Source organism: Lepidochelys kempii, chromosome 3, assembly GCF_965140285.1.
Source record: "Lepidochelys kempii isolate rLepKem1 chromosome 3, rLepKem1.hap1, whole genome shotgun sequence".
In the NCBI taxonomy this organism is placed as follows: Eukaryota; Metazoa; Chordata; order Testudines; family Cheloniidae; genus Lepidochelys; species Lepidochelys kempii.
In genome coordinates, this window is record NC_136382.1 from 150,366,689 (window position 1) to 150,390,897 (window position 24,209).

Here is a 24,209-nt window from a genome sequence, read left to right on the forward strand (position 1 = left end):
AGCTCTGTATCTCAGCTGGCGTCTTTGGAGACCATACCTGCTCTCTACCTCTCTCAATAGGACTAGCCTCTATCCCTGGTGAGGTGGAGGTGCTTCCTTCCCCTGAGATAAGGAATTGAAGCTCAGGGCCCTCAGGTCTCTTTCAATGTCATGAAGAGCTGAGCCTCCCCTTACCTTCTCTGTGGGCTGCTCTGTGCTGCCAATGTGCTGACACAGGCAGGTTGTGCCTCTGGCCAGAGTTGTCATTCCCTTATGGACTCCACTTCACACCAGCTCCCCCTAGATGCTTCCAATCAGCTGACGGCAGGCTAAGGACTGGGTCCCAACTGCAGTGCTGTTGTTCTTTTAGTACTGAGAGTACCGGGAGACAGCATCCCTACTCAACAGGACTCTCAATCACCCTACCATGGTATTTTGGATATTGCTAATAGACCTGTTCCTGAAACATGGCTTTCCGCTATACATTGGACATATGACATTGTATAGCACCTATCTACCAAGAGCCCCATCCCTGGTATCTATTATCCTTTTAGAAATGTCATAGTCAGGGAAGGGAAGGCATTTCCATTATAAGGAACTATTGTCCATATACTACAGTAAATAGCCTTTTAGTCTTGCTCATCTTCAGCCCAAGTCAGTTTCAAGGGTCTAGTTGTCACTCTCAGAGCTCTGAGAGTGACAAAGGCCCAGCTACTTCAGGGACCGCCCTCCTTCAGCATCCCTGATCAACAATCTAGAGGAACATTGATTCTGAAAGAGGCCAGGCTGATATTTGAGCAGATAGCCCTACACTGGAACTCCAACTCTAGAGATTAGGAGGAAAGGGCGTCACTTGGTTTAGGGCTTGACACGGCCCCTATTGAAGTCTATGGCAAAGCTCCTCCAGCAGGATGAGGCCCTCACATCACAGAGCAATCTTTCCATACCCCCATCCTGCTCCAAAGCAGGCTACACAAAGCAAGTATGACTGTTCCTGCTCCTTGTGATCTTTCTCCAGTCTAACCCACAGCCATACAACCTATGGGGGGAAGGGGAGAAGGATAGGGGGCAGAGAAAATGGCCCCTCCCCACACAATGGGAGCTACTGTTCTTAATTACTGTATTGGGTGCCTAGATACCGCAGTGACAGACAAATTAGGCAGATGGATCAAATTCATCCAAAAAAACACATTTTTTTAAGAAAAAAGCCCTGGCATGGACCCATAGTGAAATAAAATATACACCCGGAGGCGCAGACTGTCATGGGAAGACTGATCATGGTACAGAAGAGAGAAATTGGATTTTTACCATCATAAAGGACAGACAGCATGCCTGCATGCAGACCCTGATGCCAATTCCTGACACACCTCCTTTCAAAAGGGCCACACATCGCAACCCACACCAAAGAAAACCCATCCGCCTGCCTCTAGTGCCTGCAATGGCTTCCCCCAACCCTCCACTAGGTTTATCTGTAATGCAGCTGATCATCAAGCACAAGCCTGAAGCTCAGTGCAGGGTCAATCCCAGGAGCGAGCTGCAGTCCTCAAAAGGACTCTATTACTCTTCATAATCCTGAGAACAAACATGGACATCCTCTGGCTCATTTATATGAGCAATAATGGAAAGCGATCAGCACCAGGCTTGTGTTCTCAACTGCAGCACCATGGTGAGGGAAGGGAGGAAGAGAAATCATTTCAAAATACCCTTTGCAGGGCAGATATAATGAATCCTGGGGGAGTGGGGCTGGCCGCCAGCACCATGTGCTAGATCCCCACACAGATAGGGAATATACCCAGTCTCAGTGGATTCTGCAGGAATTTCTGTAGGGCACCTGAGAAGATTCAGGAGATTTGCATCCCAGACTCCAGTTCTGATCTACATTTTATTACCTAGCCGGCCACCTTTCCTCGGATCTAAAATGTCTCTCCAATGGCACTGCCATCGAACCAATGTGGAGCTCAGCTTTCACATCCTGTTCAGGGTAGAGGACCAGAACACCAGCTACTGGTAGGCACGACTTTGGTTTTCTCTTCACCCTTAGGCTCTTTTTACCCATGGAGCTGGGGATGTGACTCCCCGCTCATGCAGACATACTCAGGCTAGCTCTTTCATCCACCTAGCACTCTGAAAAGGGGAGTGTCACTGCAGTAGCATGGGCAGCAGTGAGCAGGATCCAGGCCGGTTTGGACATGGGGCAGCTAGCCTTTGCCACTGCTATTGATTAGTCAACTGGAGTACAGTATTTTAGGATCTCACCTAACTTGCTAGCTTTCTGCTTTTCCAGTTAGGCAGCCCCTCCTTGCCCTGGCCTGGGAAGCGGACTCCAGGCTTGCAGCCAAACTGCCTTGCCTTGCCCATCAGTCCTGGATCAGTCCTTCCCCTGCACTGGGCAGTGTAGGATTCCTGTTCCAGTCTGCTCACACCTCAGATCTTTGTTTCCAATTCAAATCATGCAGCTTCCACATGTTCTCCTTCCCCTGGCTGCCAGTTGTTAACAGTTAATGGCCAGTCATTGGTCTTCAAGGCAACTCCAGTCATCTGTTGACAGCCCCTGATAGTTCATTCATACCAACCCAGACTGCCTACAGGACCAACACCCATCTCTTACTCTTCCCCCCCACCTCAGAGAAGAAATTAACACCTCCACACCCAGTGGGTAACACCACAAAGTGAGTGAGTAAACTGAGTCACACATTGCTTTATAAAACAAATACAGACACTTCTCATGTTCTCCACAATGGGTGATCGGTTCAGAAATCACAGGGGCCCTTCCCTCTGGAAGCTTTGCCTAGTTCTAGAACCAGGCCCTCTGGAGGGTTTTGAAAGGTTTATCTTCCCCCACACTTTGATTGTTCCTGTGTGTGGCACCTCTCGACCAGGAGTGTCCCAGAAGTACTGGATACTAGCAGAGAGGAGAGATGTTGGGGCTGTTTCTGCCAGGAGGGGAAATGGGCAGTACTTGCCAAGAGGGAGCCTATGCTCAGAGGCTGTCATGCTTTGCAGACGAAGAGGCTGGGATCGAGCCAGAGGGAACGCTGACCCTTCTCAGGATTGCCAGTCACTCGCTCACCCGCTGTTTGTTCCAGGATGTGTTCAGTTGCCTCCAGGAGAATTCTCCTTGGCAGTGCAACGCAACACAGAGCCCTCCCTCGCTGCTTTGATTGCCGCCCCTTTCATCTCTGCCGTAGGAGACAGCCAGGCCCTCGCTCCCTTCATGTTCTCAGCTCCCTTGGCCAGAGCACGGTGCTGGGCTCACTCTCAGTCTAGCTGAAACAGAAGTCTGCTTCATTAAGATACAGAGGGTTCAAAAGAGCAGAGCAGCTGGAGGCAGAGAGAGAGAGAGGCTTGGCTGCTTCACTTTCAGGCACTGCCTTAGCTGGGTCTTTAGTCACAGAGTCAGAGGGTAAAAAGCTTCCTGGAGCCTGCAATGAGCAGGCGGAGATGGAACTGGGAACATACCACAGACCAGGATGAAACTGACTTATGTTTTACTGGGGAGGATTTGCCCATCCCTGTTCTCTGCCTGTCAGCATCCTTCTCCCGCCATTTCCTCTAGGCCTGGGCTATGGGTCACATACTCGCATGTAGCTCCTGGCACACTCTCACCTTGCTTTGTGGAGAGTAGCTCCCTGCACCTTCAGCCACTCAGCCAGCTACTCAGTGGATGCACAATTTACACACTGCTTGGGCTCCCTGTGGTCTCTCAACCCCAAGACCAGAGGCCAAGTGCAGGACAGTTTCTGGGCCCCAGATCTGTAGCAGCTGGTGCATGCCAGATGGCTGGGATGGCTCAGTGCAATGCCCCAGCAGGCAAACAGCGGGGAGGAGCAGGTGAAAGAAGAGCAGGAGAGAGCACTTATCTTTGCTGTGGAACTGAAGGTGCTGCTCCAAGTCCATTCTCTGTCTTCTCACTCACTCCCCACCCTCAGTAGCCGATCAGAGGTAAGCCTCGCCAAAGGACAGCATGCAGGAGAGGGTAGCGGCCTCATGGTTCAGTCCAGGGAGGATGTTTTAACATGTTCCAATTTGTTCTACTTCTGGTTTTCTGGCAGGATCAGATTATAGCAAGACAGACCCTTCCCATTCTGGGCTGCGACTGGAAATTCTGCAGGAGACAGGCTGTTCTGATGGGATTCCCACCCTGCTCCTGCAACCTCAAAAGGTTTAGATGTTGGGGTGCCTCCCCAATCTCTCAAAGCCTTTTACTAGCTGGGCAGCCATGACTGGAAGTGATGGCGGTAGCTGCACCTGCATCAACAGGTTCATGTATTTTAGGATTTTTCATGTAAAAAGTGCTAATTCCCAATGCACAATTGTGCCTCCCTAAGGCCTGTTGGAAGATTTTAGCCTCAGCAGCCAAAAGGCAGTACTGTACTTTGACACACCGGGGACATCCAGCTGGTGCAGCAGGAATGAACACTAGCACATCTGGTTGTTCTGCTGAAAGGTACCTAGATCAGCTAACTACAGGATAGATGCACTCTTCATTAACATAGCTCTATCACTGGGCAGTGGTGAAGCCATTAAAACTCCACTTAGAGAAAAGAAAGGTAGCCTAGAAATACTTAAGGGGAATGCGGCTGTGCAGGTAGATATCCCACGTTCTTGTTATTTCTCTTAAATGCTTGATAAGTTTTGATTAGAGGGTTTGCATAATTGATGAAAACTCCTCGTGCCCTGGAGAGGTGGTTGGGCTGCAGTTAGAAACAGCTGCTCAACCTGGTGCAAAGGTTCTGTAATCCTAAACCAGGGCCATACTTGGAGACGGAGTGGGGTCTCCTCTGAGCAGCTGGGGGTGACTGGGTTAAGCTGCTTCCCCCAGGGACACCCTTCATGGCAACTCGAAGTGGGTGAACAGTGCCAAAGGCAATCTGCAGATATTCACTGGTGTCTGTAGGTGAATCTGCATTGCCTGTTTGTATCCGATGACGATTCATTTCCCACTGATGTTCCTGTAAACGAATTCCCCGGCAGGAATGCTGCCAAAACAGTGAATTGTAAGCAAACATGAGAGCATGTTTGAAGAATACAAATGCTGAATGTGTATTTGTATGTGCACTGGAAACTTGATGCTGTGGGACCACACTTTCAGTGTGGGGGAGCACAGGGGAGTGGGCAGGTAAGGGCAGATGGATTTATGGTAAAAAGAGGGAGGGAAGAAGGGGTTTTAGTCACAGAATTAAAAATCAAGTGAATCTTTTCTTTGTCCTTGATGAGTTCTTTAGTTTTTAGACTCTAAGCTCTCGGGGCAGGCGACAGTTTTGTTTTACATCTGTAACGTGTCAGGCACGCTTTAGGTGCTGTATGCAAATAAATAACAATAAGAATCAAGCTCATCCAATCAGAAGATAGACACATACTAGTTATTGGGCTCAAGTTGGAGTAACTGGATTTCTCAGTCTGTGACATAAAGGAGGTCAGACAAGATGATCTATTGGTCCCTCCTGGCCTTAATAATCTATGGTCCTAATCCAAAGCTCATTGAAATCCACAGAAAAACTCATATTGACTTCAATGAGCTTTGGGTCAGCCCCTATGTGTTCAATCAAGAGAGTCTGAACAACATTGTACAAATATCTGGTTATCTTGCCAAGTATTTATAACCCTGCTCCTCATCATGACATTTGAGCAACTTCCAAAAAATAAAATAAACAAGCAAACAGCTGCTATCAGAGTACACTGAAGTATAGCAGAGGATTGAATGCTCCTCGCCCACAGCAAGCAACCTGTGAACTGATATTTGTTTGCATAAAATAGTCAAATACATTTTGAACAAACAAACAAATCAGGGAAAGGCAGAGCCTATTTAGGGATGATTCGTGAACAAAAAAAGGGTTAAATGTAAAGAATAAATTATTCATAACAAATTGTTCACTCAGCTCCTATTGCAACTTATTTCCCAAGAGCCTCGAGGGATGTGAATCATGCCCATGTGGAGAAATATGCCTTCTCTAGTTCAGCTCAATGACAGAATCTTACATGAGACAGTGCTGTGACCTCTAAAGATAATTCAACATGTTTCAGAAACGATGTGTTATCTAGTGGGACCCCCTTCACCCACTACTAAAAAGCAGCCACCTGCAGGGTGGAAAGTAGCAGCTGTTTTTAACCCTGCTCAGTAACACTACACAACACAGGAAGTGATGAACATACAGGTCTACAGGATGAATTTACCGACCCTGCAGGCTGGTCAGGAGCCTGGAGGCTAACATCCTGAATCTTGTGACAAGTGCTCTGGGATCATTAATGCCTGCAAATATCAGGGCCTCTGTTTCATCTGAAAGCTGACACCTCTGTCTACCTAGGTACCTCTCTGCCCCCATCCCTGTACCATTGTTTCAATACTGACCCAAAAAACCCAGCTCCCGCTGAATCACCAGCATCACTTCACGTTTCCCTTAGAGGCGTCCCATCCAGCTAATGGCCAGGCCAGACCCCATTTAACTTGGTGACCAGACAGGATCACAGTCAGAGGTGGATTGGATTAAAAGCACCTTTAATACTGGTCATCTGATAGGAGGAGGGGTATTTCCCACCCTCCCTCTCTGTGGCCACATCCCACCATGAGCCCGGATGCAGACCTCACATGGCAGCGACTAGCACTGGTAAAAATGTAGCAAAAAACCTGAACATTTTGACCCTGGCTAGCAGTGACATCATGAATCCGAAGGCAGGGGAAAAAATCCCTTTCACTGATTGGATGAAAGTAGTCATATGACTGGCTATTCAGCCCAAGCACCTCCAATGCGTGCACAGTTACTGCTTTATGAGACAGGAAGCATTCTGGGCTGGAGTCTTGGCACTTGACTGTGCTAATGAAGCCAACTACCATGGTGGCCCCACACATTAACTTGCTATGCCTGAGAGGAGCCAAATCCCCTGCTCTGAGAGACCCCCAAACCATTCACCATCTGGGACTGCAACGGACAACACGAGTAACTGAAGGAGGCATCCCAATCTTCACTGTAAGGTAGAGGGCGTGTGTGTGTGTGTGTCAGGAGATAAGAGACGTGGTGCTGTCCTGGAACAGTGGATCATTTGCACAGCATTGATCAAAAGCCCAACCACTACTACAGCAAGAAGCACCATAGATAAATAGCTGTGGATCTGGATATGATTAGTCATGGTAAGAGAGACTGTTGCAGCTCCAGCAATTAATCTCTTATGCTAGTATCCTGTAGGGAGGGAGTTTAGTGTAATGGTTGAAGTGGGGAACTGGCAGTCAGGACTCCGGGGTTTTATTCCCAGCTGTGGCACTGACTTTTCGTGATACTTTGGGCAAGACTCTTCTCTGGTTCTCAGCTTCCTCTGCTGTTAAACAGGACTAATGGTACTGAACCCTTTCATGGGGTGTGTGAATTCGTTCATTCATGTGGGTGAAGTGAAATGTAAAGGGATCCTTGAATGAGACACACCAAAGAAGGGCTAAGGATAATTGTTTTCTAGATTTCCTTCTACTGCAAACAAAATGCTTTGCCACCCTGCATTGTAGAAAGGGGATCCCCCACCTCTAGGTTCCTCAGGGCATCTCAAGATCACAGGACACCGGGAACCCTAATTCTGAGGCGGTGTGTGTGTGTGTGGAAGAAGCAACAGCCAAATAACTCAAGGGGAATGGGAAGTGCCCCCAGAGAGCTCCCCTCCATCCAGCTCTCGGCTCAGCTGAAAGACATTCAACATTGCCCTGCTCTGTTAGTCACTGAATATTTTATACCCCGGCTACAAACTCTCCATTTGTATTCGGTTTCTCTCCTTCATCATATCTATTATAAACGAGCAGTGGCTTAGAACTCTCCCAGGGAAGATTTGCATGGATGGCTATGGATATTTTATAGTCAAATTGTGAGAGTAAAGCAGCTTCCAAGTCCTGGTGGTGGTGGTGGGGAATAAAAGGTAATAAACAAGTGATTAAAAAGAAATAAATGTTGACTTTTACCCTGCTTCTTTCCATGGTGGCACAGGACTGCATGGCGCCATGGTGGAGGGCCAGCTGCCAGGAGAAGCTGGGGCTCATATGCATGCTGGCCCTGGGCCTGCTGTCATACTTCTGGTCATGCAAATGGGACACAGGCTGGCACTGATATGATGGGCCCATGCTAGTGCTGGGTCTGATACAGCTGTGCTGGCCCGGATATAAACACCAGTGTGCACGGTGCACGTGGGGACGGCTTAGGGGGAGTGAAAGGAAAGTGGCTCAGATGTGCAGTGACTAAGTCATCGCCATCAGATTGTCAGGTGTGACACATGGCTGGGTGGGAGGTCTCAGTCCAGTTCCTCATTTGGCACAACAGGTCCCAGTGAAGAGACAAATGACTGAATGAACTGGAAAGCTGGAGCCCTGACTGGGCTGGTCCTGCTCTGTGGCTGGATGACTTCAGCCTCAAGGGACATCACATTTGGCACCCTTCAGCAGTGCTAAAGCTGCAGGGCCTGGCCGCACTTGATCCCCTGATCGTGCAAGCAAAACTGCTCTTAGAGCAAGAAATACAGACTGGAACTCAAGATTTAACCATAGAGCCTTCTGTAGGGAACACAGTGTGTCCTCAACAGGGGAGATTAGCTACTGCCCAGAGAGCCCTCAGGCTGGAGGGCTGCTGAAGGCAGGAGCATCCAGGGAAGGATCAGGTGCAAAAATGTGGTGGATACTAGTGGAGATCCCCAATGCTGGGTCAGATTCCAGAGGGATGAGAAGAGGAGCTGGTGACATGCCACCACTGGAAGACTAGTCAGCTTCATGCTAGCAGTAGGATAGTAGGTCACCTTACAGAACAAGATTTGGTGAGACAGGCAGGGCAGTGTTAGGGTTAGTGGGTGCTCGGATTTATGGGGAACATGCTGATTTTGCCCTGGTGTCCCAGCAAATTATACTGAAGCCAGAATGATTCGAGACTGTAGTGATGGGCACTACCCTAAAACAGAGAGAAGGTAAGTATATGAACTCAGATTTATGGAAGGATGCATTGTTGGGCCACAGCACATGGGCCACAGCTCCATCAGGCAGAGGGAAAAGAATTCTCTCTCATCCTCTCTCCCCTCTGACTCTATCCAGTCAGTCTGCATTTTAAAGAATCAATTCACCGTCAGCTCAGCAGCACCCACCCTGGGAAATCATCACATACCATGAACATGAACCAATCCAGCCACCTTGCACAAATTTAACAGCCCCTTTGGGAGCCAAGAAGGGAGCGGGGACCAGACAGGAAGGATCATATTAAGTCTGAATGGAGAAATGAACAGAAGCTGAAAGATTCCTGAGGGTGGGGCATGGAAATGGGACCCAGTGGTTTTCCCAAATCTCTGGAGTCACTGAGTCTTTCTGGCTTCTTAGTAGCTGGAGTCAATGCAGAAAGGGTTAAAATGCCCATAGCAAAAGAACTCCAGTGCATCTGTTCCCATCTGCATCCATTTCATCCTCTCTCCAAACCAAACCCAGACCACCGTGTTAAATGTGGGTGCTTCACGGTTCCAACGGGAAGAGGGTCTTTTTCTGTCCTGCAGAAGGGGTTTCTTGTAGTGCCCTGTATGAGACACAATGCCCTATGTCCAAACTAAGCAAGGCCGGAGGAGCTTTTTCCCCCTGCCACTTCTCCTTCTGCCACTGGTCTGTCTCACTCTGCGCTGGACTGATGAAGGGGAAAAGCCTTCTAAGGGTTTGTCTGCACTGGCTTCACAGCACTGCAACCTTCTCGCTCCGGGGTGTGAACAAACACCCCTCTGAGCGCAGCAAGTTTCAGCGCTGTAAAGCGCCGGTGTAAACAGTGCACTTTAACATTGCCAGAGTAGACTAGCCCTATGATGTCTGGAGAAGGGCTGGGTAAAAACAGACACTGGTCAGTCCGCAGCAAAAGCTCCTGATTCGCTCAACAGGCAATTGTGGCTGCCCTGATCAGAGGAGGTCAGGATCGTCCATGCACAAAGCCATGCCAGTACCCCGTTGTGACCCAATCGCTGTGGAGCGATTGGAGGAGTCCAGCAGGCACAGAAAATCCTGGTGTGAAGTGGGACTGACATGGGTGTAAATTCAGCACAACCTACCCCTGAGAGCCTAGCACAGTCCCGCCCACTCATACAGCAAGTACGAGCATACTGAGATCCCGCTGAATCGTCACGACATTGAGAGTGCGAGGCAAAATCATAGACTCATAGGACTGGAAGGGGCCTTGAGAGGTCATCTAGTCCAGTCCCCTGCACTCCTGGCAGGACTAAGTATTACCTAGATCAGTGGCTCTCGACCTTTCCAGGCTACCGGACCCCTTTCAGGAGTCTGATTTGTCTTGCGTAAGCCAAGTTTCACCTCACTTAAAAACTACTTGCTTACAAAATCAGAAAAAATACAGAAAAAATCGTCACAAAGCTCACGATTACTGAAACATGGCTTACTTTCTCATTGTTACCATAGAGTTATAAAATAAATTGACTGGAATATAAGTATTGCACTTCCATATCAGTGTATAGTATATAGAGCAGTATTAAGTCCCTGTCGGTATGAAATTTTAGTTTGTACTGACTTCACTAGTGCTTTTTATGTAGCCTGTTGTACAACTAGGCAAATATCTTAGATGAGTTGATGTACCCCCTGAAAGATCTCTGCGTACCCCCAAGGGTATGTGTACATCTGGTTGAGAGCCACTGATCTAGACCATCCCTGAGTCCTCATTGAAGGTCAAGGGGTGGACACCTTCTAAGTGACTGCTGGGACAACCTTCACCTCCTCATTGCTGGGAAGCAGTTCACAGCCACATAATCAGAATCATCCAAGCCAGGCAGGAAGTGCCCAGATCCTGCACCCCAGCCTCTTCTGTCTTGCCACACACAGGAGCCATGGTGTAAGGAAGGGACTGGTCCCTGGAGTATGTTCCATGCCATTGACCTCAATAGCATTGAGGCAGAGCTGTTAATTAACCCCATTTACCAGGAGGCGGACACACTCCTGTCTGGGCTGTGATTTTTCAGTCAGGCTCCAGTCCAGCAGGTGATTAATAACCCGGTGCACTCTGGGAAGAGTGCATCTATTATTCAAATTAATGAAATTATAATCAAGAGGTGACAAATTAGCAATTACTCCATGACTGTATATGGAAACTCATTAGCGTGCCAGGCTCTTCCATGGTGCTTGCTAAGCACATGGGCTCCAACTCAGTAGTCAGAGGAGCAGGATGGGGGAAGATGCCTCCTCAGAATAGCTTTGCCTCAGGATGCAATCCCCTCCCCGCAGATCTGTCATCCTGCCAGAACTGGCTTCCACCCCAAAACCACTCCAGGAACCACGGAGCCCCATTCTCCCTTTCTGTCCCACAAAGGGACAATACGCCCCTGATACAATTCCCTCTGCACCCCTCCAGGCCCACAGTCTCTCCTGTGATATCACACCTCACTGTTACAAGGGGAGAGACGGGAACACCCACAGCTGGCCAAGAAGGGAATGAGGGGGATTGTGGGATGGCTGCGGTGTGGCGAGAGAACGAGAGCTCAGATGCAAGGGTGTGACGTTATGCTCCAGTGCTGGGGATAGAAGAGTAGGGGTGAGGGGCTGCTGTAGGGGATGGTGATGGGGAGCAGGTATTCTACAGCAAGGGGGGTGATCAAGGGAGCACAGCACTGTTTCATGCGGGAATGCGGCATGGTGCTGGTGTGGTAGGGAGGGTGAGACTCAGGGGTGGAAGGGCTATTGCAAGGTACAGGGTAGGCACTGCAGGGAACTGGTGCCCTTTTCAGAGAAGGCTTTAAATGTAGGGCTCACAGCCCCATTCAGCTCTGCACTGGGGCAGTGGAAAAGGACTATTTGAGGATAACAGAGGATCACAGAGCAGACATGGCTGGAAGACCCTCCTCCATGGGGGATTCCCACCCCAGGCCAGTGTTGCCCCTTCTCAGGTGACTCACCAATGTGCTTCCCGTACATGTGGTAGAAGAAGGAGACGCAGAAGTACTTGGCGGTGATGTTGTATAGGGGGCTGATGAGCCGGGCCTTGTCTCCTGTCACCCGGGGCCGGGAGGCCTCAATGAACATGTAATAACCTACAGACCAAGAGGGAAAGGTGGGGAAAGGCAACGCACTGGGTCTCCCTCCTTGCAAAGCAAAGGAGATGCTGACAACTGAGAACCAACATTTAGGGCAGGCTCTGAACTAACCTAACATGGAGAGAAATGCTGGGAGAAGGAGTCAGCCTTGCTCTTCTCACCCCTGGCTGAGCAGCCTTTGCTTTGAAAGCACCCAGCCATGTTCTTGGCCAGCCGTGCCATGCTGATCCTGCTCAGGTGTTTTTCACCTGCCATTGGAGTGTCCTGAGGAGTGGCAGCAGGACAGTAAACTAGATGGGCCAGCAGTTTGAGCTGGCATAGCAGAGCTCGTGCCTTTCAAATTTGGGGATGGGGCGGGGTGGGGAAGAGAGATTAAGTCCTACCCCTGTCGCACTGGGAACCCCAAATCTGACTGCTTTGTGCAGGAGGAGAACTGGGGAGCGAAATGGATGAGAGAGAGGAAAAAGTGAAACTGATCACTCTAATTTCACTCTGCCCAGTAGAGTGAGAAGCTCCAACAAATTTGCCCTGGGTGGCAAGATCTTTAAATAACAATATCAGAGGGGTTCTTAGAACTGGTCTACGCTACAGACCTATACTGGTATAACTGTCACTCCAGGGTGTGAAAAATCCACACCCCCGAGCAACCCAGTTATACCAACCTAGCCCCCAGTGTAGACAATGCTATGACAGCAGGAGAGCTTCGCCTGTTGCCATAGCTACCACCTCTCGGCGAGGCGGCTTAGCTAAGCCGAGGGGGGAGCGCTCTCCCGTTTGCACAGAGCGTCTTCATTAAAGCGCTACAGCGATACGGTGTTTTAAGTGTAGGCCTCCTCTTAGTAATGCAGGGAAGAAGAACAGCTTTACAATGCAATACAGATTTAGAATCCAGCTGTTTATTTTACCAGTGTCCCTTTCATGCTGGAGAACAATTACAGGACAAACAATTTACTTGGATGGTAAATGGGTGATTCCCATGTGCTCTTGGTTCAGATATTTGTGCTCATTTCCCTTCCTACGGAAGGAGGAATGTAATACTGCTAGGTTAAAACAGCAGAATATGCTCCCTGCCCATCCAGGGGGCTCCGTCCACATCTGCACTGCACCAGAGACTTGGCAATCAGAGGAGACCACAAAGCAGAGATAAGGAGGCTGTTCCAAAGCAGGGTGCTCAGTACTTACCCTCACCATTCACATTTATAATCCCAGCCTTCGAGGGCTCACCCAAACCGCTTCCAAGTGGATGCAGCACAGAGGAGACTTAGTGGGCTGGTGGCCTCACTGGGTTCCCTCCTTAAGATAACATCTGGTTGGAATCAACTTGGACATTCCTAAGTACTAGAGCAGTTTCCTACTTTCTTCTCCCTCTTTGACTTCAAAACAAGCATCAGATAGGACAAGGGCATTTTGCAGCGGGCAATTAGCTGGTAACGAGCTCTCACTATTCCTTTAAACAAAGTTGTGGGCGTTTTAATTGTATATTTAATGCCAATCAGTAGCATGCAAATTAACCGCCTGCTCCCTGCACCCCATGCAGAGCAGACGTGTGTGCCTGGAAAGCAGATCAGCACTCCATCCTCGGGATCCTGGGAATGGGGGTGGGGGGGGCAGGGGGCTGAGGGCTAAGGAGCCCCTGACAAGGGTTTGGCAAGACACAGTTCAGTGGCTCTCCACCCTCACAATACGCACAGAGCTGAGCAACAGGAAAACTGGAAGCCTGCATACCTTCTTGCGTGCCACTGATATCTGTGGGTGGCCCTGTGTTGACAGTGCGCTTGGGGTTCTGAGTCAAGGCATTCTGACGGGTCCAGTCAAAGTTGTCCATCTTGTCTTGCATGAAGCCACAGATCTTCTCGTCCTCAAAGCGGCAGGTATTATCTGTGGGCAGAAAAGGGGCTGATCAGTTACTGAGCTTCACCACTCCCCAAACCTGCTGGGTTGCCTTTTTCACTTGGGGGGAGTGTGCAAGTCAGTGTCTGTGACTCTGCACTGTAATGCTGCGTCAGGGCAGAAGGAATCTATGTCATCGCAGGGATAGGTGGGCAGGGTACTAACCAGGGAGGAAAGCTTAATCAGCTTAAACACATATAGCTTGGGTAGAGGATGCAATTGTCTACAACAGTGGAATAAGGGTATTAAGACCAAGGAGAAAGGAGAATCAGTAGGTGCTCCACAGGGGAAGAGCTATAGAGGGGTAAAAGGAGCATGTAAGCTAAATATACCAGAAAAGTTTCCTGAAAGCGATATCTGCTAGGTTGTGGAATCATCTCCCAGTAGAAGCCACATCGCCAGGGTATTTGAAACCAGACTGGACCAAACACAAGCAAATGCACCGTAGGGAAGAATCTGAAGCCAGGGCTACTCTAGAAGAGGTTTGCAGACATAGCTATAACAGCAAAGCCCCCTAGTGGAGACACAACTTATATTGGCAAAGAAGTTCCTTTGCTTGTGTAGTTAAACCACTTCCCCGAATGACATAAAAGCTACATCGGCCAAAGGACTCGTTTGCTGATATAAGCTGCATCTACACAGGGGATTTTGCCAGCACAGTTGTGTTGGTTAGAGAATGATTTTTTCTCGTCACTCTGTTATGGCAGCAAATCTTTGTAGAGTAGATCTGGTGTGAAACAAGCTATACAAGCAAAAGCACTTTTATGCTAATGTAACTGCCTGGACACTTTTGCTGGTACAGAAATTTTTTTTAAAAAGTCACCCTCCTCCCGCAACGAACAATACTACTCCGCAAAAGCTTCTAGAGTAGACCTGACGTTACATTGGTTCCCACAGAGTGGACCAAATGGGACCTGACAAGGCTTCGCCACCTTTAACTTTTATGATAAAGGACTAGTCCTAGGTCAAGGAGATCAAGGCCCATCCACTGACGTTGGATGCCTGCACTGGGATTCTGTTGAAGCCAATGGGAGCTGTATGTAGGAAAGAAATAGAACAGAAATAGAACAGGGTCCAGTGATGGCAGTTGAAATGATTAGAGGCTGGAGAGAGAGATCCATAGGTCAGGAAATTGGATAAGACTGCGACTGCTCAGTTTAGAGAGGAAGCGAATTGGAGGGAACACAAGTGAGCTATAAAAACTAGTGAATGATGCAGCAAAGGTAAGGATTGTGACCCTGACAGACCAGGTGCCAGTTCATGCCAAGGTCCCCATGTTTCCACTGAACACTGACAAATACATTGCTAGAATCAGTCTGCCTCACTTGTGTCTTAGTATTGTTAAAATAGGCATTAGAATTAGAAGGATGTGTTTAGTGTTTCAACATGATCTCACTTACAACATCAGTATCCCATATTGCAAAGTAATATTTGAGCATTTGCACTGTAAGCCTCTGTAACTGTGTAAATACCAGACAGGACAGAGACATAAACTAGTGTGAAACACAAGCATCCAACAGAAGCTGTTATGTCCTGACTGACAAGGAAGGCCCATCAACATCAGAAGGACTAGAGTGGACCATTAAAGAGGACAAAAGACTTTGTTGTTTACTCTCCCCTGCCCACCCCACGAAGATGAGTCACGCAAGTGAATTCCTCTCATGAGCTGAGTTTGCAGCTCAAAGCAGATAGGGGTGGGGGAAAGGGAATAAAACCCCCTAACAAGGAGGAATGATGTCTCTGCTGCTTCGACTCGGGGGGGAGGGGGAGAAGGTTTCTAGGCATAAGCAAGGGATCCCCAGCTGCTTAGCTTCGGTTAGACCTAAAGGACATATAGAATTTGCTTATTATAGAAGCTTCTATTACCTTTTGAATTTTAAGATTGTAACTCATTTGTGTATGTATGTTCACCTGCTTTAATCTTGTAAATAACTCATTTCCTTTCCCTAGTTAATAAATCTTTAGATAGTTTAGTATAGGATCGGCTACAAACATTGTCTCTGGTATGCGAGCTGAAGTGCAACTGACCTGGAGTAAGTGACTGATTCTTTGGGACTGTGAGTGACCTGAATATTCCTGTGATTCATGGTGTATCTATCACAAAGGCAGGCTTACCTGGAGTACCGAAGGGGACTGTTTGGGACTCCATGTTAAGTTGTAGCGCCTGAGGTGTTTACACTTGATAATTGGCTGGTGAAATCGAAGTATAGCACTCACAGCCAATGGGGCGTTTGTGCCCTGGTTCTTAACAGTCTGCCCTGAGCTACTGCAGGAGAGGTCCACCAGGAGCTCCTCTCTACAAGGGGCACCCAATGAAATTGGGAAGCAACACGTTTAAAAGGAGAAACTGACAGGGGCTAGCAATCCTCCTGCTTTGGGACACAAGCTGAGCACTAAGCACCAGCAACACATTTCCCTATGTGTATGTAAATGAGAATTGTGCTCTGACATCAGTTCCTATGTTTCCAAATTCCTGTATCCCCAGCAAGTGTGATTCCAGATGTGGCTTGCTTCAGGAACTGGCTGGGAGAGAGCCTGGGGTCATGTGGATTTCAGTGGCTCAGTCAGTGTCTCCGGAGACCTTATCTGGAGTATAGAACTTGGGGCTCTAAATTGTTGTCCCCTCTTTCTACTGTATGCCTGTCTCTCCTTGATGGCACATCATTATGGGGACTGGATAGCACCCACCTTGTTAGACTTGGGAGCGTTAAAAGGAAGAAAAATTGACCTCTTCTGAGATCCACTGGGATCCATACACGGTCCTTACTACCACCTGAGCCATATGCTCTGTCCATTGAGGGACTCAACCACAGTGGTTCACTGACCAGGGCAGCTGGGTTTTGCTGCTGAATGCAGGCCCCTGGAGCTCAGCAGGAAACTGCCGAATGCAGTCATAGGGAGCTCGGCTGCCCATTTAACTTCTGATTAACCCTGGCTAAGTGTTCTCCGTTCAGTCCATTCATTTCTAATTAGCATCCTAATCCAAATTAGCTATTGCTTTGTAGTGCTGAGCGCAGGGGGCTGCTCTGCAGCTGAAGCTGGAAGAGGAGGAGGGAGAAGTGGGGACTGGACCTGGCAAGAGCCTGGGAGATTGGAGGCATGGGGATCACAGTCATATGTTCTCCATGGCTGGTTTATCTTCAGCTCCAAAAGGCAGGGGAAGAAGCGAGACAGCCGCTGCTTCGTGTCCTTTCCAGGGGGTTATGTGAATAAGATGGCTGAGATCCAGACCTGCTGTGCTGCTGGATGCGCTGAGACCTTCAGATCACGACAGAGGAGGCTGGTACCCACCAGTATCCAATGTGCTTAGGTTGTACCAACATGCCTGGCTTCACCTCCAGCAGGCCCAGCTCCCAAACCAGCACAATCAGCCCTGCCAGAGTGAACTACTTGCCATGGTTTAGCCCCTGGGTAATCCCAACTACAGTTCACGGGTTGCTGGTTGTGGTTCGCTGAATGCAAGGTGTGCTCATTTGTGTGTCATTACCCAAAACATACTTCCCACTCAGAGTGACTGAGCACGCAGGCTGGTGTGTGACACAGTGAAAACATGGAAAGGAACAGCATCTGAATTGTGGGGACACCCTTAAGGGCTTGGGGGTGCTGGTGAGGACTCAGCTCCATGTCCACCTGTGCCTTGTGGCTGTCTGGACACAGAGTTCGCTTTACAACGGCATTGCCCTACACGGTGACATCCACTGAAGTTACATCTTTGTAAATGACTGTGTCAAGGAACAGCTCCATGAAAAGGCACATTGGCAGGGGCAGGGCATGCTAGGAGATTGGGAAGCCTGTCCTAGGAACGGGCAGAGCAATTCTGTCTCTGGGGTGACAGGCTGTACTTTTCACCAGCGCAAAATTCACTGAACTTGAACACGGGGACCCCCCCCCCAAAAAACCCCTCAAGATGGCAGAGGGGTGGGAGGAGAGAACAGAAAGGCAGATACTGAACTGTGACTTATCAGGGCCCAGGGAATACTCAAGACCAGGTGCGGCTAGTACAGATGTATGTGGAGTCATCTTTCTGGGTGGCTCTTAGAGCTAGCTGGGCCTCTGAGGGTGAACAACAGGGCGTGCCCAGGAGCCTGTGAGACCAGGGTCGATGGTGAGGAGGGACAGAATTGCTGTGAAAACAGCCACGTGAATGGAGACCCTGTGAGATGAAGCCCCTCACAGAATGGGACAGAAAACTTGAGCAGTTAACATTAGAAACCACTATTACTGTTCCACAGGGGACCACCTGCCACAGCCCAAGACATAGATTCCTGGGCATGAAACAGAACTATGGCCTGTAACTCCTTTAATATTAAAATACCCCCAGGCTGGAATCCCTTCCCCTTCACTGAAATGTACCCAATTCTCAGGTTCAAGGAAGCACCTCTCACACCAGGGCAGGAAGTGAAGAACCATCCCAGAGCCAATAGATACCAGAACCTGACAATGCTTGTGAGGCATGCACACACAGGCTGCTGAGAATCTGTGGTGGGGACCTTAATATGTGTAATGCTTTGCCAGTCTCTAGCACTTCTCACCTGAGGCTCTTAAAGCATTTTTCAAATATTAACGAACTAGGCCTTTCAGTCCCTCTCTGAGGTAGGGAAATATAATGATCTCCATGTTATGAATGGAGAAACCAAGGCACAAATATAGGATGGGACTCATCCAAGGTTACAGACAGTCAGAGGCAGAGCTGAAAATAGGACCCAGGAGTCCTGACTCCTAGTCCTGTGCTTTAAAATAGAAGACCATGCTTCCACTCCATCCAAGCCAAACAGCAAAACCAAGCAACTGCTGAAGAGGTCAACATTTCTCTGGGCTCTGAGACAGTTCTCTGAAAACATCTACTCCATGGGCAGCAAGAGTCAAAAAAGCTAATGGAATGTTAGGAACCATTAGGAAAGGGACAGATAATAAGACAGAAAATACCATAATGCCACAAAATAAATCCACGTCTTCAATACAGTGTGCAGTTCTGGTCACCCCGTCTCAAAAAGGATATAGTAGAAGTGGTTTGATGGCTAAGACATGGAACTGTCTGGAGCTGGGTTCTATCCCCACTCTACCACTGACTTCCTGTGTGACTATAGACAAGTCACTTCCCCTCGGTGTGGCAGTTTCCCCAGCTGTACAGTGAGGACAGTGATGCTTAATCGCCTTTTGTAAAGTGCTTTGGGATGCCAGGATGAAGAGCACTATATAAGAGTGTTCAGTATTATTAGACCCATAATGCATTCCACTTAAGGATCTCAAAGTGCTTTATAAACATTCATTCAGTGAGCTTCAGAACACCCCGAGGAGATACGTAACCATTATCTCCATATTACAGGTGGGCAAATTAAGACAGAGCACGATGTACAGCCTGATTTGCACTCATTGCACAAAGAGCCAATGACAGAGCAGGGAATAGAAACAGGAGTCTCCAACTTCAGTCTAGTGCTCGAGCCACTAGGCACACATACTCCTTTCCCAAGGCTGGGCACAGAACTCGAGAAATCTGAATCTCAGACCCATGCTCTAACCACTCAACTCATTTCTTACTCCCGCACATTCACAGTGTGGGAGGAGGTACAACTTTCTCCAGAGCATCTGCCATTGGCCATTGTCAGAGGCAGGGCTAGAAGCACTAAGTGTAAACAATGGCCTGGATGAATCAATCTCCTTAGGTCTATTCAGGCATGGTAAATCCTATGGGCTAATCACCCTTTATTGCGTGCAATAGATGACAGATCGCGTTAGCACAAAGTGCATTGAGACTGGAACACTGCTCCTGCTCAGGAAGGGGATGACCTGTGGCAGAGAAAACAATAATCTCTTCTATTTCACTAGGAATAATTTCCAAGGATGTCAGAATGCTGGACTGGACATACGAAGAAATCATTTCACCAACCACTTCTGGAGTGGAACATGGCAGCTGTTTGACTGCACACACAAGCTCTGCACAAGAGTAAGAAGAGTTTAGAATAGGAAGTGAAGATTGTAATCAACTGAACCAGCAGGAGGAGTTCTGGGAGAAAGAACAGACTCACCCGAGCTAGAATTTGGCCCTGGGTTAACACTCTTAGTCTTACAGTAAGTGCCAAGAGATCTTTACTGACCACAGGGAGTTAGGGATCCAGTAAAAACAACAGAAGGTATCACTTAACTTCTTAGAGTTGGATGTATTTTTTATTGGTTATGGTCACTCCTGTCTCTAACCTCAAAGTGCATGAAACTTAAGTATCCCTTTCCCTCCCTTTGGATCGCTGATACTGTATAACCCCAGCACCTGTAACCATGCCACATGCATGCATGGCCCAACATCATTAACATCTTATTAGGCCAGAAGAGAACATGCATGAAGAAATAATTATATTAAGTGACACTCCAAGTCTGTACATTAATCACCATTATGTGTGCCCTAGATCAGGCTGCTGTGGGCATTAATCATCTCATCTTTGCCTTTTGCTCCAGACAGCTGGGTATTCGGGAGGGAATTCAAAGTGGAAGGAAGGAGAGTTAAGGGCAAAGAGGCACACTCTGCTGATCTGTGGAGCCAGCAGCTCCAAAGGGTGGGGTACCATTCTGGGTTATCATCTTTGCAGCATGGACACAAAGCTAGCAGCCTTTGTGACCATATTTCGCTGGTCAGCAGGTCTGAAGAGAAGGGGTGTTGTTATAAAGTGGGGATGGCCAAAGCAACGACAATGCAGTTGTTCTCACATTTTTCATGCGGTGGGCAGGACCCACAAGGAGCAGCATATAGCTCCCAGCATTCAGTGCAGCTTGCCTCAAGATGGAGCACACCATGTGGGACCTGCGACTGTTCTCCTGTATTGAAATATAAGGGGGGCTGTAACCGTACCCATTTGCATCAGGTCTGTTTTAGTCTCGTGGCCCTTGTCAAGCAGCCAAAATGGCAGATTTTGGAGGCCCCACTTCTCAAGTGCTCAAGGACATGGTCACTCTTGAGATAGAGGCCCCCGCGGGATTTCCCGAGAGCTGTGTGTACATGAAAAGCAGTGGCAGAAGGAAAGATTTCCCCCATTCACTGAGATGGGATCTCTCTCCAGGCCAGGTGCAGAAGGGAACGTGTTCTGGATGCACAGAATACAGGACCCTGGCAATTTGTTTAATGTTTCCCAGTGCGTCTTCACCAGAGCTGGGAGAAGGGGCAAAGCTGCAGCCCTCACTCAAGAGACGTGGGAATTGGAAGCACATGAGACACTTGAGATGCCACGCTGCAGCGTGTGGGAAGGGACATGCTAGTAGGAGGGAAGTCCCAGAATCATACGAATTACAGACAGAAAAGCCTCATGACTAGATAGGAAGCTATTGCCCCTAGCTAGGGCAGAACCTTTTCCTACAGAAAACTCCCTAGCGCAGGGGCTCAAAAACCTCTTCAGAGTGTGGACCACACCTTGTTTCATTCATTTCATTTCATTCCATTCAATTTGGCAGCTAGAAACCAGGAGGAGGAGCCACCACTACGGGACCAGCCTGCTCTCTGTGGACCACCAGTCAGTGCTCTGTCAACCTGGGAACTTCTCCCCAATTTACCTTGCCAAGTTCCCTGTGATTCAGCCAGTGGGGCATCCCCTCCTCCACCCGGAGGAGATGATTCCACCACTAGTTCTAACTTTCTGGGACCACCCTAAACAATTCTCTCTCAAGAAATCTGGGCACCGTCCTATTCCTGTTAATTATCCAGAGATGCTGAGGACTTTCAGCTCAAAGTCAACGGGAACTATGGGTGCCCAGTACCTAAGAAAAATCAGGCCCTGCAGCCAGCTCTTAAAGCTTTGGGCTGGAAGTGTATCCCCCAGAGGGCATAACTGGAAGAGCAATTGCTGGGCAAAAGAACAATGCTGGGAAAGGAGAATAAGGAACGGGGGAGTGGGTGTTTGCAGGGGAAGAAGATCCATGCTGGAAAAAACATTCTCCAACATCCCGCAGGGGTATTAGGCAGCTCCCTTCCCAATTCAGACCAGACGGGTTATTCCGAAAAAGCCAGACATTGTTGGGACAATGCCGAGTTGCTGATGCCCCTCTTGATAGGAGCATGTTGCTAAAGTTAGGAGAGTTGTGTTGGAGGTCATATGTACAGCAGGTGTAAGTGGGATGTGTTTCTTTGCCGTATTTCTCCTGTCGACATGAAGGGTTACAACAAAGAGCACTTGTTGGTGGAGGAAATTTTCAGTGCTTGTAAATTTCATGCTGTTTTAGGGGAAGGGAACTGGCAAAGCCACCTGTGCCACACAGCACCCCAGGCATGGCTGCAACCTCCCCATTCTTTCTGGCAAGTCTGGTAGTTGCCCATGGCTGCCCCAGCAGGTATTGCTCAGTATAGTCAAAAATAAAACTGGAGGCCTCGTTGCTTACCTGCCGGGTTGGGATAGTTAATCGCTGGGAAAGGAAACAGAAAACAAGAGGGTTTAGAACAGCATGTGTTTCCCCAAGGGAAAAAAAAAATCAAAACTGAGAAATGTGACTAATGCCCAAAGCACCCACAGCCCCTAAGCTGCAAATGAGAGAATCCCTGTGTTTGGGACACACCAAGGTCCTGAGTTTGTGGGTTCACAGTTCTATTTTCAAAATGCAGACAGAACCACAGATGCAAAACTTTTGTTCAGCGCAACATTGCTTAACACCCGGTGGAAAACTGAGGTAGCTCTTAGAATAGGGTCTGCCACCCTGCAGGAAATCAATAGGGCCTAGTTGCTGGTGTGCAACTAAAGGGGACTGGAATCCCTAGGGAAACTAAGGCACATTAGTACCCCGTGGGAATGGAAAGTTGTGCAAAATCACATGGAACTGAAATAGGTGGGTTTTCCATGCTGAACTGATGGAGCCCGAACTCCTGAGTGAAACTGAGAGGGCAACTATCTGACAGCATATCAAAGCAGCTTGGTGTCCTGCAGGAATGTGGTGTGGGAGCGGAGTGTATGTCCAGTGATCCGCAGGATCAGGGAGAGGGCCCTGTGCTCCACAGGAGTTAGAACACAGCTACAACACATTGGCTTAGCTACGAAAAGAGTTGTGGAACAAACTGCTCCAAGGCCCCCCCAGATCCTCTCTCCTTTGTGGTCAGTCCGGCTACAACACAATGCCCATGGCTTGTGCCCTAACATGAACGGAGGAGCCCAATATCATCCACCAGTAAAGGGGCCATGTAGCCTGACTGGGAACAGGCTGGAAGTCAAAGAACATAACATTATGTAAAATGAATTTGGCCCCCTACCCCAAGTCTTTGCATGGGGTCCCATGGTGAGGAAGGCTGCAGAGCCATGGTCAAAGGGCATCGATGGCACTGCGTCACCACAACACTTCATCACCCTGAGACTCCCTCCCGTAATCATAACCCAACAACCCGATGCTGAAAAGGATCCTGCCCCTGCTCTGTTGGGTGGGATGTAGGGGGAAGATACCTACGTTCCATGTATCGGATGATGCGGGCAGCCATATCACCAGCCCCAAAATCGGTGATGGGCGTCAGGCGAACCTCATAGCTTTGGGGAACCTTCAGGTTGCGCAGGATGTGCTCCAGCAGCAGGCCTTTCTCCATCTTCTTCACAGGAATTAACGTTTGGACAGTGTTCCTCTGATTCAGCTGCAAGGAAAAAAATTAGAGTCCATGGAATCAATGTTAGTGTCCTGCAAATGAGAGTCTGAAAGGCTCTGAGGGCCATCCAGCCCAGGCCTCCGTTCCCTCACAGTCAAGGCCCTGTGTAATCCACGGCCATAAAATTGGCTGTAGAAGTCACTTCTTGCCACTGAACTGTGCTCCAGAATCTCAGCTTTCATTTAAAAGAAAAGAAACTTCTAGCCCTTACAGGTGGGAAGATAACCTCAAAAATGCGACAGAAAACCTGAAACACTGGTTCCGAGGAGAATTGCCCCATTTTTCTCAGTCAGGGCCCATGGGCTCCATAACTCCATGCGCATGGAATATGGCCTTTCCACAACGTAGCACAGAACTCAGCATTTTTGCTGCACATTCCATTAAATTGCTGCAGCCAGGCACACCAGGTATCAGTTCCCATGAGTATATCTACTGGACAAGCAGTACAGGTCAGCTGTTCAAGCCCCACACCCTGGGTTTGAAATAAGAGTTTCCCTTTTCCCCTCCATAAAGGAGGAAGAAGTTGTAGAGACATGTAGGAAAATGAAAAAGGAGAAAGCACCTGGACCAGATGAAGTCTGGATGTGCTGAAGTCACTGGGAAGGGACGGCATCAAGGATTTTACAAGTCCGTTCCATGATATTCTTAAGAAAAAGAAAATGCTGAATGAATGATGTAAAACCTTTGTGGTGCTCACGTTTAAAAAGAAAGGAGATATTAC

General features: G+C 48.6%; 1 protein-coding gene across 4 annotated transcripts in view; it reads right to left on the reverse strand.

Moving 5' to 3' along the window:
• MDGA1 (MAM domain containing glycosylphosphatidylinositol anchor 1) overlaps positions 1-24,209 on the reverse strand; it is a 197,179-nt gene that overhangs the window by 15,913 nt on the left and 157,057 nt on the right. For 2 of the 4 annotated variants that reach the window (XM_073338545.2, XM_073338537.2), the window contains 4 exons: positions 23,299-23,476; positions 22,249-22,272; positions 13,726-13,878; positions 11,863-11,997 (listed from right to left, as the gene is read on the reverse strand). In XM_073338545.2, coding sequence (XP_073194646.1) covers positions 11,863-11,997; positions 13,726-13,878; positions 22,249-22,272; positions 23,299-23,476 — 490 coding nt within the window. The remainder of the gene's footprint in view (positions 1-11,862; positions 11,998-13,725; positions 13,879-22,248; positions 22,273-23,298; positions 23,477-24,209) is intronic. The other 2 variants (XM_073338539.2, XM_073338542.2) reach the window with 2 other exon arrangements.